This window comes from Mastacembelus armatus, chromosome 23 (assembly GCF_900324485.2).
Source record: "Mastacembelus armatus chromosome 23, fMasArm1.2, whole genome shotgun sequence".
Lineage (NCBI taxonomy): Eukaryota > Metazoa > Chordata > Actinopteri > Synbranchiformes > Mastacembelidae > Mastacembelus > Mastacembelus armatus.
The window spans coordinates 3,776,735-3,793,768 of NC_046655.1; the positions used below are offsets into that span (position 1 = coordinate 3,776,735).

The window sequence follows — 17,034 nt, forward strand, 5'->3', positions numbered from 1 at the left end:
TAGACCTAAAACTTTCAATGAAACCTATAGTTAGCATATTAACTTTACATATCCCATGTTAGGGGATGGAGGCACAGCAGTCATGAGTTAGGGTCCCATATGCAGAAGCTGCTTCAACACGCTGCCGGCCGACAGGATGTGCAGACGACACATTTATGTCAGAGGAGAAGAACTCCCACAGCCCACCCTGTCTTGTCACGCACATAGGCAGTCACAGGTAGACACACTTCCTGCTCATTCCACTTAGCTGACATGAATCTCTCACAATGCCCCTGAGTTGTTGTTCAACAGGTCAGAGTGCACCAATTAGATGACTGTCTTGCCTCTCCTCTCCCCTCCTGATCGCATTATAAATCAAAACAGAACAGAGGCGCCCGCCAGCTGTTTTTTTTGTTTTTTTGGTTTTTCTTTTGAGCTCATGTAAGGACTGCATGTAGTTTACAAGACAGTGAACATGTACAGTCCAGTGCCTTGGGCTATGTTTAAAGGCAAGATACTCAGTAGACATTCAACATAATGAGATGTTGCACAGTGAACACACTGTCTGTTATCGTGCGGTACTGTGTCTGTGTGTTTTCACGTTAGTCGGCACAATGCTGCATGTGCTTTATATGTGAGAGAGATACACGTGCACAGCATCACACTCACATCTGGGTCTGTTGACAGCGTGCCAGCTTCCAGGGGTACAACTGAAGGCAGCTGGGCAGCTTTTAACCGTCTTCTTTAATCAGACAGTGCACTCAGACAGCGTAAAACGAGCCTCAGCGTTAATGAGGGTGAGTCAAAGCAAACCCCAGGCCAGCCACACATGACACCAATATGTGTTTATAAGATGAGCAAACAACTAGCTTTCCCTATTGAAAGCCTAGGAGATGGAAAGTAATGAGGCTTAAGCCAGTTCCTCAAGGGATACTTGTCTCTTGTTTGGCAAAAGAAAATTTATCTGATACAAAGACGCTGACAGTTGTGATAATATAATAATGGAAGTCATGTGTGAAGATTAAATGTAACGTTTTAAATGATTGATTACAACTGCATTTCACTAGCTGTAGAATTTACATACAGAATTTAATAAACTGCACTGTATGAATGCAGCATGACAGATGTGTCCTGAACAGGGTACAGGACTGTGGAGCTGGACCTCCTGCATGTGACAGAGGTTTTCTGTTGTGTGACTCCATTATCATCCTGTCACCTTACAGAAGCTGCTTTTCAGGTGGATTTGCATTTAAAAAAAAGACATTTGCTTTGGAAATGATTTAGTTTTCAGCTGTGCTTGTTGTTAGAAGTATATTAGTAATTTTCTGTACAGTAAGATTTTCTCCTTCAGTTTCTGCTTCATTTACATGTGATGACTATTGCGCTTGACCTGCCATGGAAAAATTTAACTCACCAACAATAGCAATGACTGCTTCAGTATTTTTGTCATATCAGTTTGTTGTTGTATTTGGCTTGGGATGACACTGAAGCAGTGCAGGGTGGTGCCACATTGTCTCTGTGGGGTTGGACTCAAAACTCCCTTGCCGTTCCTTTCTTTTTGCACAAACCAGCTTTATAATTTGATTAGTTGTTGAGATATACTGTGTTTGCTTTTTATATTTTGCAAAATATAAAGTGGGGAGAGTTATACCACCAAAGTCATCTTTTCCATTCAGGGAACTACTGCTGCTCTGACATAACATGTCTGAATGGACTAATCAAATCATCAATTAACTGTTTAGTGGTTCTTCTTTTCCATGAGACCATGTTCCGCAGTGCCCTCTTTTGGATTGCACCTTCCTCCTCCAGCCCTCCAGCACAGCTATCATCTTACCCAAACTTTGGTACAATTCAGCCTCCCCTCTCCTGCTTGTTGTTTTTGAGGGAAGAGTCCCATTCACCACTTAAGGGCTTTATCAACTCCAGCTGTGAAATCCAAGATTCACCGAAGGACGCAGGGCTTTCACAAGAGGGGGAACATCGAGATGTTGGGTGGATGTGCGGAAGACTGTAGCAAATCACAAGGGAAAGGAATGTGATGGTCATAAATGGGATTGATTTACAGCAACTCAGCTGCAAGGAATGAAAATCATTGGCCTTTGCAATTTGTCATGTGTAAAGTACAGTGTTTTTTATTGGGGAGAAGTGAAGAAGGTTTTGACAGAGGAGAAAAGCAATGGTTTAGGGATGAAAAGGTAGCTGGGTGTTTGTATCTGACAGGAAAAGGAGCAGTTGTCATAATGTGTAACTGCTGAATTTGAGGGGTACTCAGCTGCTTAGAGACGTCATCCAGGTTTGTCCTGTATGGCAGACCTTCCCTCCATACTAGAAACTTGTCTTTTAAACACTGGAGAGTAGTTATAGAGCAACCAAGCGTGTAAAATAAACTACATTAAAATGATATATTATCACCTCTTCCTCGAGTTCATTTGTGGTCTCATTCTGTCCTCTGTCAGGTTTTCACTCCTCCAACACATGGAGGAGAAATCAGAACTACTGTCAATGACTCTCTTGGCATTTTTGAAAATTCTTGCCATTGTTCAGGATCTAAATTCTGACTCTAGAGGTGGTGTGCAGTTTGTAACATCAACCAGGGACCCTGATATTTCAGTCCTTTAGAGGAAGATAGAACAGTGGCAGAAGTTAAAAGATGAAAGAGCGAGGGAGGTAAAATAAATGCAACAGGAAGCATTCCGGTTTCTGACTGAACTGATTGCATGCACATGGGAGTAATTATGAAAGTGAAAGGAATGGGAATAAGGAAATTAGTGAATAACCACTGAGCGACCAACCAAATGAGTTAAGGTGTGAGTCATGGAGGGAGCTAATAGACACTATATGTAGGTCAATGAGAAAAGCCTGAGAAATAGAAACAAGTTAATGTATAATTGCAAACAAAACTCAGTGAGTGCTAAGAGTAAATACTCTAATAGGTAAATGTGGAATTCAATTAAAAGAAGTTAAGTGAAAGCCAACTTAGGTCTCCGACTGGAGAAACAGGAAGAGCCAGAATTGTTCCGAAAGGAGCGCTGGGGAAATTCACCTCTGATTCATTGTAGTAGAGCTGCTAGCCCACCACATGGCATTTCATGCAGCATGACTGAGAGAGGAATTCAGGAAGCCTTAGTTGCTTTTAATTAATCAAACTTGCACTTAATGTTTTGTTTAAACTGCAGTCCCAGAACAGGGCATATTTCAGATTCCTACGTCCCTGAAATGCGTCCACTCCCTGTCCAAAACCTCACAGGCTTTGTGTTTTACACACAGAAGACACAAGAGAAGTGGGTGCTGCCTAATAAGCACCTGTCACCAGTTTTTTCCAACACCACTGGTGCTTTAGCTAATTATTTCCATCTCATCTTTACACTCTTTCACCACTCTAAAGTTAGCTACAGGGATCAGATCTCTAGGCACAGCTTCCTGTACGTTTCAGCTTTGCATGATAAACATACTGTGCACAGAGAACATTGTGTGCTATTTGAGTTTAAACTAATCTGTGATAGACAACTGACTGATAAAAGTGAAAACACAGCAGTATACAGTACATAGTACTTCTGTCAGCTAGAAGAATAAAATTCAACTCACACCAAATGATCAGTATTAACAATTCAATAATATAATGTTACATAATTTACCATTTTCTTTTTGATATTTTCATACACAGAATATTTAGCAGCTAATGCTTCTATACATTTTAAGACCTTTTGTAATGTTGTATTTTTCTACCTGGAATGGCTTTTTATTATTACTTTTCTGCTTTTTAAACAACATCAGAATACTAGTTACATTTCTAAAATACTTTTATTCTTGTATGTTTCACTACAGATTAGAGCTGCAGTGAATCCTCGAGGCAATCAATGAATTTCATTATACAAAAATCCTCGAACCAAATTCTTTGCCTCGACTACTTTTGTACTCGACAGTCGGTAACATCAGCGTTGATATTACCTTGATGGCCAATTCAGATAAACTCAGCAGCGCTGTATGTATTTGTGGTAGTGTAATGTCAATATGTCACTATGGATGACTAGGTAGAGCCTAGGTCTAATGTTAAGTTGTGGAAATATGTTTAAAAATGCAAAAGTCCTTTATCCAATTACTTGATTAATGGCTAAAATATATTCGGAAGAACATTAGACTCCAAAAAGAATCGACAGATGCAGGCCTACTACAGATACATCAACACTTCTAATTGAGCAAACTTGATTTTTCTAAAACTTCTGTTACGTATGTGCTTGTGGCAATAATGGTTTACTTCGGTAAAGAATCTTTTTGCCATTGTGGCAGCAGAAACAGAAAAATGGTCCCATCTATTGTACATGCATGCTCAAATCACAATGCAAATTAATAAATGAATAACCCACACATTTAGGTTACCTTCCTACACACACAACATTAGAAACAATGCCCTTGAGAATGGATATTAAGATTTGCATTGTGAACTACAGCATGTGAGGAATAAGGAAGGATTTCCCATGATGCTTAAACAACTTGTTGAATGCATGTTTTTTGTGTGGGTGGTTGACCACGAAGAAGCCAAAGGTTGACTGATGAGCAGGAATCCCTGTGAGAATCCTGAAGCAGGGCGACACAAAGAGAGAACGTATGTTTATATCCTCCCAGGTTATGCTTGATGTATGTTAATGGCACATGCCTGTGTTCACTGAGCCGCTGTACATGCCCCCAAATGCTCAGGCACCTTTTTGTTGTGTACAGCATGAGTGAGTGTTTGTTTTATTTTCCATGTTGCCTGACGTGCGGTTGACTGATAGCATTCAGAGTGATGACAGGGCCATGTGCATGACTATCTATCTAGCCCCCCTAGTGTTTAGACTATGTGTGTTTGTGTGTGTGTGTGTATGTGTATGTGTGTGTGTGTGCGTGTGTGTGTGTGTCTGTAGCAGGGGTGGAAGGTGTTTGAACCCTCTTATCTGCAGCACCCCGGCGTGTTTGTTTTCACAGCCACAGCACCACCTTAGTGCTGACGTCATGTGACCATGAGCGGTGTCTTTCATATAAACTGTATGCACACATAAGCCAGAGAGCAGGTTACCAACCAGCCACCCACTGCCTGGAAGAGATAATAAACAGATGACATTATTGATTCCATAACCCTGAAATATCAGCATTATTTTTCTGACTGAACTGCTATCAGTTCTGTTTTGTTTTCCAGCAGCAGCCAAATCACAGAGCTCTAACCTGAACATCACAAGCATAGCAATATCCTCAACCAGGAAACTGAAGATGGAGGTTAAAGCACATTTGAGACTGTATTTTGAGGCAAGACTGAATTTACCCAATTACACAGGGCACTGCATTATTGTGTCAGCAGCATGTCAGCAAGTGTGGGTTGATAACATGATGCTGCTTTCAGCTGCAGTCCATTGTGTGTGGAGATGTTCATACAGTCACTCTCACAGCTTCTCCCTCCTTCCCCCCTTGACCACCACCTCCACCTTTCAGCCTCTCTGCAGCTGGAATGTGCTCCACCACATGTTTAGTGGTATTTTTGCTGAAAACCAAGAAAAGAGAAGCTTTGTTGAGCGACTTGTGCAGGAATAGTCACCGGCACTTAAATATAGATTTGGTGATTTTCATGTCCGTGCCAAAATAAGAGGAAGGCATATTAAAAAGGGGCTATCTTCAGTTTTCAGAAAAGGCAATAATTCCTTTTAATCTGTTTCATGTTCCATCACCTCTGTCTCATTGGCCTTCCACAGAAAGTAAAACTTAAACAGCTATGTCACTGGAAGGAACTGAACATATGTAGTAGTTAGTAGGGATTAACTAAATACATTGGACTACATCTTTCTTCTTGTCTTTTTCTCTTTTTTCATTCTTGGTCCTAATTACTATATGAATCAGTTTCCTCTAGTGTTTTTCTTGCCCTACTGTATTCCTGGAATGGATTAAGACTGAACTGAGGTGGTCTTGAGAAAGCCCTGCTAAATGCTTTGCAGTCTGGCTGCCCCATATTTTGAAAGATTTCTCGAAAACGATAACAGAGGCTGAGCAATTTAGCATACTGTATGAGCATTTAATCTTCTTTTGTCAACATCTTCCTCTCATTGATAGCCACTGAATTCTTCACCTCACCCTGTTCTCTACATTTCAACCATGAAACAGTTGGCCGTTACACTATTTTTAGAGAAGTGGTCGGCCATAGTAGCCAAACATAAGGATGCTGACCTGCCCAACTTGGTTTGTGCGGATGGAAATGAACCTGAGATCTCCTTTGGCGCTGTTGACTTTGGAATGTTTCACTGTTTTTAAATGAGGAGCTTTCCGCACTGTATTACATTACAGTGGCAGCCGTCTTACCTGCAGGTAGCAGAGGCACTCTCATTCCTAATGACTAATTATTCTGCACTGTAAGGTGATTATCTCCAGAAAACAACCAACCTTTTCCTTGGATCTCTCTAGTTTTTCATTTAAGCATGTTTCAACTCAGTAACCCCCAGGATGGATCTTCGTCAGAGACGGGTTTCCCGACAGTTGCAGGTAGTCCTGGGAAGTTGGATGACTGCCAAGCGGGCTCTTAATCGTGCACCTCAGCAGGCAGTAGCAGTTGGAGTTAGAGTTGGACTCACGCCATTCATTCACGTGATATCCTGTTGTTTCAGGCTTGTCATGATAGCCCCTGGTGCATGATTGAAAATGTGCTAGAATAGCTGCTGCTATTCTGGGCAGCAGTGTCCCTATTAAGGAAACTGACTGTTGAAGGCACATATTTAGTGTCAAAGTGAGTACAGGAGAAAAAACAGCCTGTAAAATAAAATCACACTTAACTGATTTATACAAGGAATGTTGACCCTCCATCCTGTACAGGTGAGAGGTCAGGCTTAGCTACAGAGCAAGAAAGGAAAATGTGTAATATAGAACTGGTGGAGGATGAGACGAGGCCTGTGTTGGGTTTTCCTCCCTGGTCTTTCTCTTTTTATTGGAGTATGATGTGTTAGAAAGTTCCAGTTCACCATGACACCGCAATGTGCCCCTCTTACTCTAGCACATCTCCTCGCCTCTCTAAACTGAGCCAGATGGAGCTTTTCCATGTAAAACTTACTCTCCCTTTTATGTCTCGCACAGAGCAGGGAGCCCTGAGGAAAAAAAAAATCTCCGTGTCATATTGTGTCCGGTTAATGTAGTCCAAATTCAGTACTCTCATTTGTCTGTCACCAACAAGCAAAACCTACATTTCCTAATGCTGTGTACAACTGTAGTCTGTGAAAGAAAAAAGACTGAGCATGCAGAAATGGCAGGTTCATTTTGTTTCAAGATGAATGGACAGTTTTTGTTTTTTGTTTCTGACCCTGATACAGCTTCTCCTTCATGATTGTCAAATTGGTTACTTTAATCAAGATCCTGTATTCAAGATCCTGTACTCAAGATCCTGTACTCAAGATCCTGTACTCAAGGTCCTGTACTCAAGATCCTGTACTCAAGGTCTTGTACTCAAGATCCTGTACTCAAGATCCTGTACTCAAGGTCCTGTACTCAAGGTCCTGTACTCAAGATCCTGTACTCAAGATCCTGTACTCACTTTCACCAACCTTTAATATACTAACTTTACACTTCTTTCTGAACAGGCCACTGGAGTTTCAAACACTCTCCACTGATTTCACAAGCACGTTAACATTACTGACATTAACATACTGGGTTCAGTTTGAAATGTTGCACACATCACTGTTGGAAACTGTAAGAAATCATTTTTTAGTGTGAGTCAACGAATGCTTACAAATGACGTATTACAACAATGACACGTCTGTTATTGTAGTGTTCCATCGCTGCTGTTCAGAGAGAATAAAGAGAGAAAGAGAGACACTCCAATCTAAGGCAAAGGGCACTGACTACAACAACCAGCACCAGCAGTCCAAACCAGTTGAGCAGCAACAAAGCTTATATTCTGGTGCCTCTTTAAAGGTATGGAAGAAACAGATTTTAATACAACTCAATAATAAAAAAAAGTATTTTTGATATAATATTATTATGAATAATAGGGATTTTTCCTCTTACACATTTCAGTAAGGGCAGTTGCAGATGCAGACAGAGTCCATCTATTTCCAGGGTTCAGCGTGAGGAAAGAGAGAAAGAGAGAGAGAGAGAGCTGTTTTGACAGTTGTGCTGGGTAACACTGGCTGCACACACACGCACACACACACACACACACGCACACACACACACACACACACACACACACACACACACACACAGAGTCAGCCAGGTCTCTGTAATCACGGTTTTGCCGAGTGGTGGTTATACCTTCCAGTGGAGTTACGCCCCCTTGGACTGCTTTGGCTGACTTCGTGGTAGACTTCTAACAGTGAGAAACAGAGGGAGAGAGGGAGTGAAGGAAGGGGAGGGAGCAGCGTGTCTGTGGGAGGAGAAGGAGGAGGGAGTGAAAGAGAGAAAGAAGAAGCCCTCTCAGTTTCTATAAGCCCTGCTTGCTGTAGGCTACAGAATGAGCACAGTTACGTTCCTCTCAACCTGAGAGGCAACTGCTGGGTTTTTTCTTTTCTTTTCTTTTCATTTTTTTTTGTAGTTTTTTTTTTCCTTTCCTGGGCCACTCATCAGTAAGAATAATTGCAGCTTTGTTTTCCCTTCTTCACAGTATTTTTTTTAGACCTCTCTCCTAATCCTGAATTATTTTTGTGCCTGGGAAATACCATGCCGGTGGTTGGTGTAGCCTCCAAGCTGAGGCAACCTTCCACAATGGGCACCAGGCCGGTGCACACTGCTCTCCCCATCCCCAGCGCAGTCAGAGCAGCCACATCGCAGGGCTACGTAGCCCGGCAGCAGGAGCTCAGGGCAGGTGAAGGTGCCCCAGGGCTGTCGTGCCAGCTGTCAATCAAGTCTGAGTACCAGCAGGAGAAGACACCTGAAGGGAAGTCCAGAGCAGAGATGGAGGAGAGCAAGATCTGTAAGGTTAGTGGGGATGGATGGAGTTTGATTAGTGCGTCTGTACATGCAGGCAGTATAGTGACATTCCACAGGTATCAGGGATGAAGGAGTCCAACAACAGTGTCAGGCTCTCTTTGTCTCTGTCATACTCTTTTCTATGTTGCTGTGAGCAGGTGTCTGCTCAGCTCTGAATTTGTGCACACAGGGATGAGTCATGTGTGTTAAAGTGGGATGATGTCGCTGGTTTGTGGTCATCAACCAAGAGGAAACTAGATGAGTAATGTGTTGCCGGCAGTGTATTACCTCATTCTGCTGCCCAGTTAGTCTCTACATTATTAATCAATATTTGTGTGTGGACTGGGAAGTTCAGGGGTTCAATTGTGTATGTTTATAAGACTATCAATATTCCTACCCTGTCAACTGAACTGTGTCTGCTCTTCAATGAGTAGGTAAACTTTCACATGGATAATTTGTGCTACCTGAGAAACTGCAAAGATCAGAGGATCATATAGACTTTTTCCCCTATTCTGTCTCCCCATGCAGGGTAATATTTCAGATAGATTACCAGTGTTGCCCCCTCTCACTCCCAGAGCATATTCTCAATACCCCCAACAGCGTCAAAATGTTGCAGATGGTTTAATGGGTGCACAGAGATCATAGTTAAGTGCTTCACCATATTAAACTCAGGCTGTGCCAAGCTTTTTGCTTTTTGCAGAAATGTTTCACTGCGTTTCTCAGGCTACAGCAGAGAAGGCGGGGTAGGTTCGCGCTGAGGAAAGGGTTTTCAAAACTCCCCGCCAAATAGTTTCAGCAGTGCCTCAGCCAGTCGCACATCCACAGCTGTCAACTGAAACTTTCCTGTTTTGCTGGTGGATCTCCCCTGTTCTCCACTCGTCACTGCCTCTCTCCACCGTTAGGAGAGTTCACAACAGAGGCAAAAAAAAGACTTCCTGACCTGATTCTTTTTCTGGCTCTCAGACTTCTGATACTGAACAGAGCTGCTGATTTTCCTTGTGACTTAGTGTAAACGTGGGCACAAGACATCAAAGAGCAGGTCAGTGCTCCCCTAGCTCTAAAGCCTCCCAGTGCATTTGTGTTTGAGTTCAAATTGCCTGCGGGGGGGGGGGGGGGGGGGGGGGGGGGGGGGGGGGGGGTTGTTTCATCATTAACCTGCTGCTGAACTGCAACTTCAGCTGGAGCTTCAGCTTGTTAACACAACTGGGCTCTTTAAAATTCTCCTGTTTGGTCCATTAAAGTCAGTTTCTTTTATAATCTCAGTATGAAGATGAAGCAGACGGTAGATCTGATTTATGTCTGATCCAGCTCTTGTCATATTCTGAAAATGAAAACATTTATGCAGCTTGCTTCATTGCTTCCTCCTCAACCAGTGGTGAAAGTGATCACTGATTTTATTTAACACTCCATTATCTTTAAGCTGTGACAGAAATACTCCATGTCCTTCTTATTTTTAGTACATTGTGAGATTGAACCTTCTTCTTACGGAGAGAGCTAAACTGCCTGTGCAATCACTGCACCATAGTATAGTCTCTGTGCTTGGGAGGCTTGTAGGAAAGCAGAATTGTCTTGCCTGCCCCAGCCTGTTGGTGTGGGTGAGGAATGGTGGTACGGAGGGGGTAATTAGTCTGTCTAATTGTGTTGTGTAGTCCCTTAAAAGCTCCATTCTCTGGGCTTTGAGGGGGGGAAATGGAGAGAAGGTGGAGTAAACTGTCATTACTCCCTTACATTAACCCACACTCCTTGCTCTGTTTGGAGTCCTATTATCAACCAAGATCCACCATAGGAGTTGTGTGTGTGTATGTGTGTGTGTGTGTGTGTGTGCACGTGTATGCATGCATGGGTGCAGCACACATGCAACCACCCCATATATACAATAGTAGCAGCATGTATTGGCTTGTTTGCTTGAGGTTAAAAACACACTAATCTGGGAGGTGTTTACTGAAGTTTTACTGAAATTTGAATTTTTTGAGACAAGTGCAAGAAAAATTAGCAATAAGCATTAAGGAAGAAGAGTTCTGTCTTTTCCTTTGGTGTAGCACTTTGCACTTCGGTGCAGCAGAAGACAGCAGGCCTGCTGTTGTTTCACACGAAGCCAAATAGGAAGCCCAAGCTCCACTAAAACAAATCTGATCCGCAGCTCAATCCTGAAGTTAAAGGTTTTACATTCAGTATATGTAGCTGTGTTGGAAGTAGTGACTTCTTACTCAATGACTGCTTCACTGGTCCATCTGTGAAAGGAAGTGCACAGAACTGATGCAGGGTGCTATTGGGGTGTCTAATGGTGTGTAAAGGGTGCAATTAAGCTGCCTACACAAAGTTAATTTTGAACGCCATTATTTCCCCACAATCTCAGCAGTATTAACACAGCATGTACAGTATCATGTGACAGGTAATCCCTCACGGGTCTGCTACTCAGTAGACTGCACCTAGTTTTATTGGCCTGTTCTCGGGTTGTGTCCTGTGTACAGGTGTGCGTTACTTTAGAGGAGAGAGCAAACACACTGGCAAATCTCTAATGAAAATGAGTTCCATCATACTGAAGCACAGCTGTCAGATTTCTGAACATTGTGTAATCTGACCACCTTAAGTATGGTTTGGCATATTGTATAACATTTGACTAAATCTATTTAATTGAATCTACTTTTTGCCAATTTGCCTAAAATTGCCCAGCTAACTTACATGACTGATGTTCATGTTGCGCAGCTCTCACACTCATTAGCAGGTGGAAACTTATGCCTTGTTGTGCAACACCCGCACCCTTTCCAGGCCTCTCATCTTAATCCATCTCTTATTTGGGGCTGTCAAGGACTCCCATGTCCTACCTCATGATGGAGACAAGAACAAGACGAGACACTTGCTCTTCCTGTTGTATTCTCTGCTGACAGTTCCCATCAGTCACTGCCTCTGGTGCTGGATGACAGGCTGGAATGCACAGCTTATCTGAGATGACTGGGCTTTAATGAAGTGTCACCGCCACCACCACTGATAGGGAATTATCTTGTGCATCAAGAGTTTTTGACAGCTGTCCAAACAGATCAGGAAGTTATTTCATTTGAGAATACTTTCAAAGGTGAACTGAAAACGGCATCACACCTATTAAATCTACAGTTTGGCAGAAGCAGAAATGATGTTCTTTGGATTAATTTTTATTTTTGAAGAATTGCTCAGGTGCTTACAGGACTTATCAAACATTTCATTCCTGCTGTACAAGTATCATATTTATGGTTATAAAGTTCTGTGACCTCTAAGCCTTAATGGCCTTGTCTTGACCCTGAGAATACAGCCAATTACTGAACTGGAGCTCTGGTCAGGTCAGCTCCTAAACAGCATTTAGTTTGGCATTTGGAGTCAGAAAATAATTCCACTTTTTATAACAAAATTACTGCAATTTTATTCCAACTCCATGAGGAAAATATCGGGGAAACTCAAGTTGTGCCTTCCTTTTCCAGGTCTCATAACTTTTTTTTTTTTTTGGCTGACCAGCCTTCATAAACACTCAAGTACTAAAAGTAATTGAGTGCAGGATAAATGCAAATGGACTTACTGTAAACTGATTCTAATGCTGTCTTTCTCTGCTGTCAGTCCAGCCTGGAATGCCCTGGCTTGTATCAACAGAGATTCATAGGGTATATGATGAATGTGTCTTTATCTCACAAATGCAGCTCATTGTATACACCGGTTGTGACTGTTGCTGCCTGGTATTTTTGTGGGCTGATGTGAGTGAAATGTTATGCTGGAATGTTGTTCCTTGTGACTAAGTCCACAAGTGTTTTCCGGAAATGCAGACAAGTGACAGACACTCTCACCCACTTAAAGGATAAAAAAGAATCCTGTTGATTTTGTCTCTGTGTGTGTGTGCACATGTGATTTGTACACTGAGGACTAAGGAGAATAATCGGGATCTGTTTTTGCACATTTTTCTTGTTTGGTGCAGCTCCTGCTCTCGCCTGGTAATGCTCTAGGCAACAATATGGGTGGTTTCAAAGTAAGAAAGTGAGATGGAGTGCATCGGAATAATGTCGGGGTCCAGTGACTTTGAGTGACTGAGTAGAATGTAAACAAACCTCTCTCTCCACTGCCTCCCCCTTTCTCTTTTCTCTCGTCCTCTTTCTTCAGTTTTTCTGCTTGTCAGTATCTGCACATTTTCCACACTGAATTAGCTGAATTTGTAAGCTCACTTTATTGGAAGATCTGCTTATAGCCCATAAAGCAATCAACCTATTTGCGGGCTTGTTTCTTTAGAGTGATATCAGTTATTCATTTTACACTATGTAGTATATAATTACAAATCAAATGAAATGACAATCCAATAACAAAAATATGGAACATATTGTATACTACAAATCAGACTCATGCTTGCACAGCATATTCATACCATTCATGTAAAGTCACCAGTAGCCTCTAGTATTAAGAATAGAAACAAATCTGCACATAATCAGACTGCTTTCATATATTAATATGCATGCACAAATGTGCACTTAGTCCTGCGATTACGGTCACTTCTAATCAGCATTTTAATTTATTAGCTCCATTACAGTAACCTTTGCATCGTTTATGACCTAACATTTGGAATGAAAAGAGGAATATGAGCCGGAAACCAGGGGAATGTAATATAGTTTGTCTGCAAGTTATCTGAAACATAGTCAACTGCAATTTTAGGATTTAACAGCTGTGCAGAGGCCTACGCAACCTATGAAACACTGAAGTAGTGATGCATTCAGGAGACTGTCCAGCAGATCAGCGGTCAAGGCACACGCTCTCTGAGTTTCTGGCTCTCACTCAGCTCGTCCCCCAAGCCTCCCGCCTCCCTGACACTGCTGAAACAACAGAGAGAACACAGGGATCGAGAGGGAGGGGGCCAGCTTGTTCCAGTAGGGGGGGGGTTGGTTAGCATAGGTTATGGGGGGGGTGTCTGAACGTGTCCTAGTCATGGGTGGTCTGCCTTGTCGTGTGCCAGACTCCATATCTGGAAGAGAAGTTGCCGTTGTTAGGAAGGTGTGAACACTAATGAGCAGAAAAAGCAGCGCTGCTATATTTGCACTTCTTCCAAACAACAAGGCCAGGAAGTGATCTTTAAACACTGTGATGAGACTGCAGTGGTTGTTAGGTTTTCATTGATTCATTCCTGAAAAAGAAACCACGACCTCTTTAACTTTAGAATGGAATGAGATGAGAGATGGCACGAAAATTACCCTGATTAAAACCACAAAGAAAAAAAGATGCAACCCATGTTCAGCTTTCATCACAGTCTCAGTCACTGTGCTGCTGCTCTGCAGTAGTTTTTCCCTGCAACTGTAGGAGCATTGTAGTTGAAGGTCAACAAGTCTGTGGTCTGTTCAGCCAATCAGAAAAATTGTGTTAACAGGGGAGCCCAGCCTAGCCTGAGCCAAGCTGGAAACATGGCAGCAGTTTTTGGTTTGACACATGATTTTGAACAATAAGATTATCAAATCAAACCAAATCATGTACCAATGCTGATTGGGTTCACATATGTATCAGCTGAACAACTATCACTAATAATCACTAATGACGCCTGGGTCAAAATTGTGAAAATATTTGATACACTATTATGCTTTCCTGTGCTCTTTCTCCCTCTCTGTCCTAGGGCTTTTTGTCTCACACACAGTACTTCATGGCCTTTCATGCAGCAGGGACTCTGTCTGGCGTGGTGTTTAAAACTTGGAGTGAGAACACACAGAGCGGTTGCTGTTTACAGTACAGTCACACCGGGTAAAAATACCCTACCCTGGAAGTACAGTCATAGTGTTCACTCAAAAACACCAAGAAAAATAGGACTCCTTGCTAAACAAGTTCAAGTACATGAGCAGAGCAATGAAACTCTTTTAAATAGAAATCCATGAAGGTGTGTCATATGGCAACTGAGGCTTCATTGTTTACCAGAACTATGACTTAATATGTTAGCACTTTTTGTAATGGGGGTTTTGTTTGAATTAATGAAAGATTATTCATTGCATTACCCTTGGATTGGATATTAAGCTATAAAACTGGAGTGTAAAAACTGAGTGCATTGTTTAAGGATACTTAAGCAGGCCGGACACTGTACAGCTCACCTGGATTTTTATGTCCCCATTCATTCCCCCTAAGGTTTCCCCATTCAAACTATTGACTGATGTTAAAGTGAACAAAGCCTCCACCGCCCTGTAATTGTCTCATCATAGTCTGAGGTTTCCCTCTGATGTTTAACTCTGTTTTGTGTGTGAGGCATCATGGCACTGATTAGATGCAGGAAAAACTATAAGCATGTGGATGTGCGTGAAAGTGAGTGACCCTGCTCTCATGCAGAGGCTGGTTTGAAAGCACTATATGTAAATACACACACATGCACAAACACTTGCTCTGGGCCTTCTGTTGGTTCAAATTTAGGCTTGCTATATTATCCGAGAGAGGGACCGTTGACTTGTTTGCTGTTTAATGCTGGTTGTTTAATGCCTATACACCAGTCTGTTAATATTTATACTGGAGAATCTTCAGCAGGATATTAGAATGTGCAGCGTAAACAGTTTGACCTGTCAGCGCTGTGTTTCAATCATCCTGATGAGGGAACCCCACCCACGATGCCTATCGCAGTAGATTAAAAGAAGGCCAGTGATGGACATACACATCTACACAACACACACGGACACACAGAGGACATTTTGGGTGTGAATCAGTGGCAGATCATCTTTACCTCCACCTCGGATTTCCTCCATTTGTCTCTCTTTAGCTGTCTGTCAACAGTCTGTCTGTCTGTTCTGTTTTCCCCCCCTCTTCTTACCTTCCTTTATTCTCTCTCAATTTGTCCTTTTCACATCTTCCTAGCAGTTCTTTTTTTTCCACTGTGTCTCTTGTCACTGTCTTTCTGCTCTTTCCCATTCCCAGCATTCCTCTCTGGGTCCTTCCTTGGACTCCCTTCTCTGTGTCTCCTGACTGGAGCCTTATTATTCCACTCCCTCCAACTCACTTACTGGTATTTTCCTTTGACCTTTACTCCCCTTTCTCCTCATCATATTCTTTTTTCCATCCTTTTTCAACATCACGGTCTACCTTTCCCTCTCTCCCTTCTTCTTCTTCTATCTTTTCTCAGTGATATATATATAATGAGAGAAGCAGCAGGAGCGAGTTAGCACACACCTGGCCCAGTTCTGTCTCTCCAGCTGTCACACATGACCTTTCCTCTGCTGAATGAATAGGTCACGTTCTCTCTCTTCCCTTCTTTTTTCTTCTTTTCTCTTCTGCTTTGAGTTCTTCAGTCATTTTTTTTTTAATCTTTATCAAGCATGGACCGGGAGTAAAAGTGCTAACAGACCCCATAACACATGGTAACAAGGGCCAGTACTCTGTGTGTGTTGTTTTTAGGTATACAGGGAAAACTTTTGCTGATATCCCGAGTCAGGCGAGTGGTCTCTGTGGTGTTGACTCACAGCTTACACAGCAGCGGCGGTATATCATTATTAACTCAATCACAGAGTTTCTTGGCACTTCCGAGACACCCTGGGATGAAGAGTGGGGCTAGACAGATGAACTAGAGGCAGTGTTGGGCAAAAGTAATGCATTACATATTCCCAGTCATACATTCCTGTCATTTGAAAGTAATTAATTATATTACTGTCTCTGAACTGTAATAGGATACTCTGCTTTTGAGTTAGTTTGAGTTAGTTACCTTTGAGTTAGTTTCACCAAATAGCCAGAGAAGTATGACCAGGGATTCTAAAATGTAGTTTATTAATCCATTATACATCCAGTGAAGGTCGTGCTACTTCTCCATGTAGAGAGTGTCGCACATATTACGTTCTTGTCCTTTTCTCTGAGGAACTAAAAATAAGGGGAGAATGTCCATCTCCCAAATACAGTATCTGTCTCTGCAGTCATCTCAACCTTCGAGTTTCAGCAACAGGAAATTCCAGGTGCTGGAATGTCTCAGTGTGTTGGTAAATTCTTAACATGCATTACTGAGATTATAAGACGTATAATATTACCATTGCAGCTGCATTACGGCCAAAAAGTGTAATATTACTGTAATTTATTACTTTTGCTACACTTATGTATCGTATTTGACTAATTGATCTACTCTGCAGCTCACTGAAATGTATACATATTGTTTAAAATTTGAAAATAACAACTACCATGATTTAGGTCACA

The 17,034-nt window shown here is 42.1% G+C and overlaps 1 protein-coding gene across 8 annotated transcripts in view; it reads left to right on the top strand.

The window, feature by feature from the left end:
- nav3 (neuron navigator 3) overlaps window positions 1-17,034 on the top strand; it is a 257,362-nt gene that overhangs the window by 81,354 nt on the left and 158,974 nt on the right. For 3 of the 8 annotated variants that reach the window (XM_026326355.1, XM_026326356.1, XM_026326361.2), the window contains exon 1: window positions 8,535-8,901. The exons of 1 other annotated variant lie outside the window; for it this stretch is intronic. In XM_026326355.1, the coding sequence (XP_026182140.1) occupies window positions 8,644-8,901 (258 nt within the window). In that variant the 5' untranslated portion in view covers window positions 8,535-8,643. Of the gene's footprint in view, window positions 1-8,534; window positions 8,902-17,034 lie in introns of those variants that run through there. 4 more of the 8 variants (XM_026326357.1, XM_026326358.1, XM_026326359.1 and 1 more) reach the window with 2 other exon arrangements.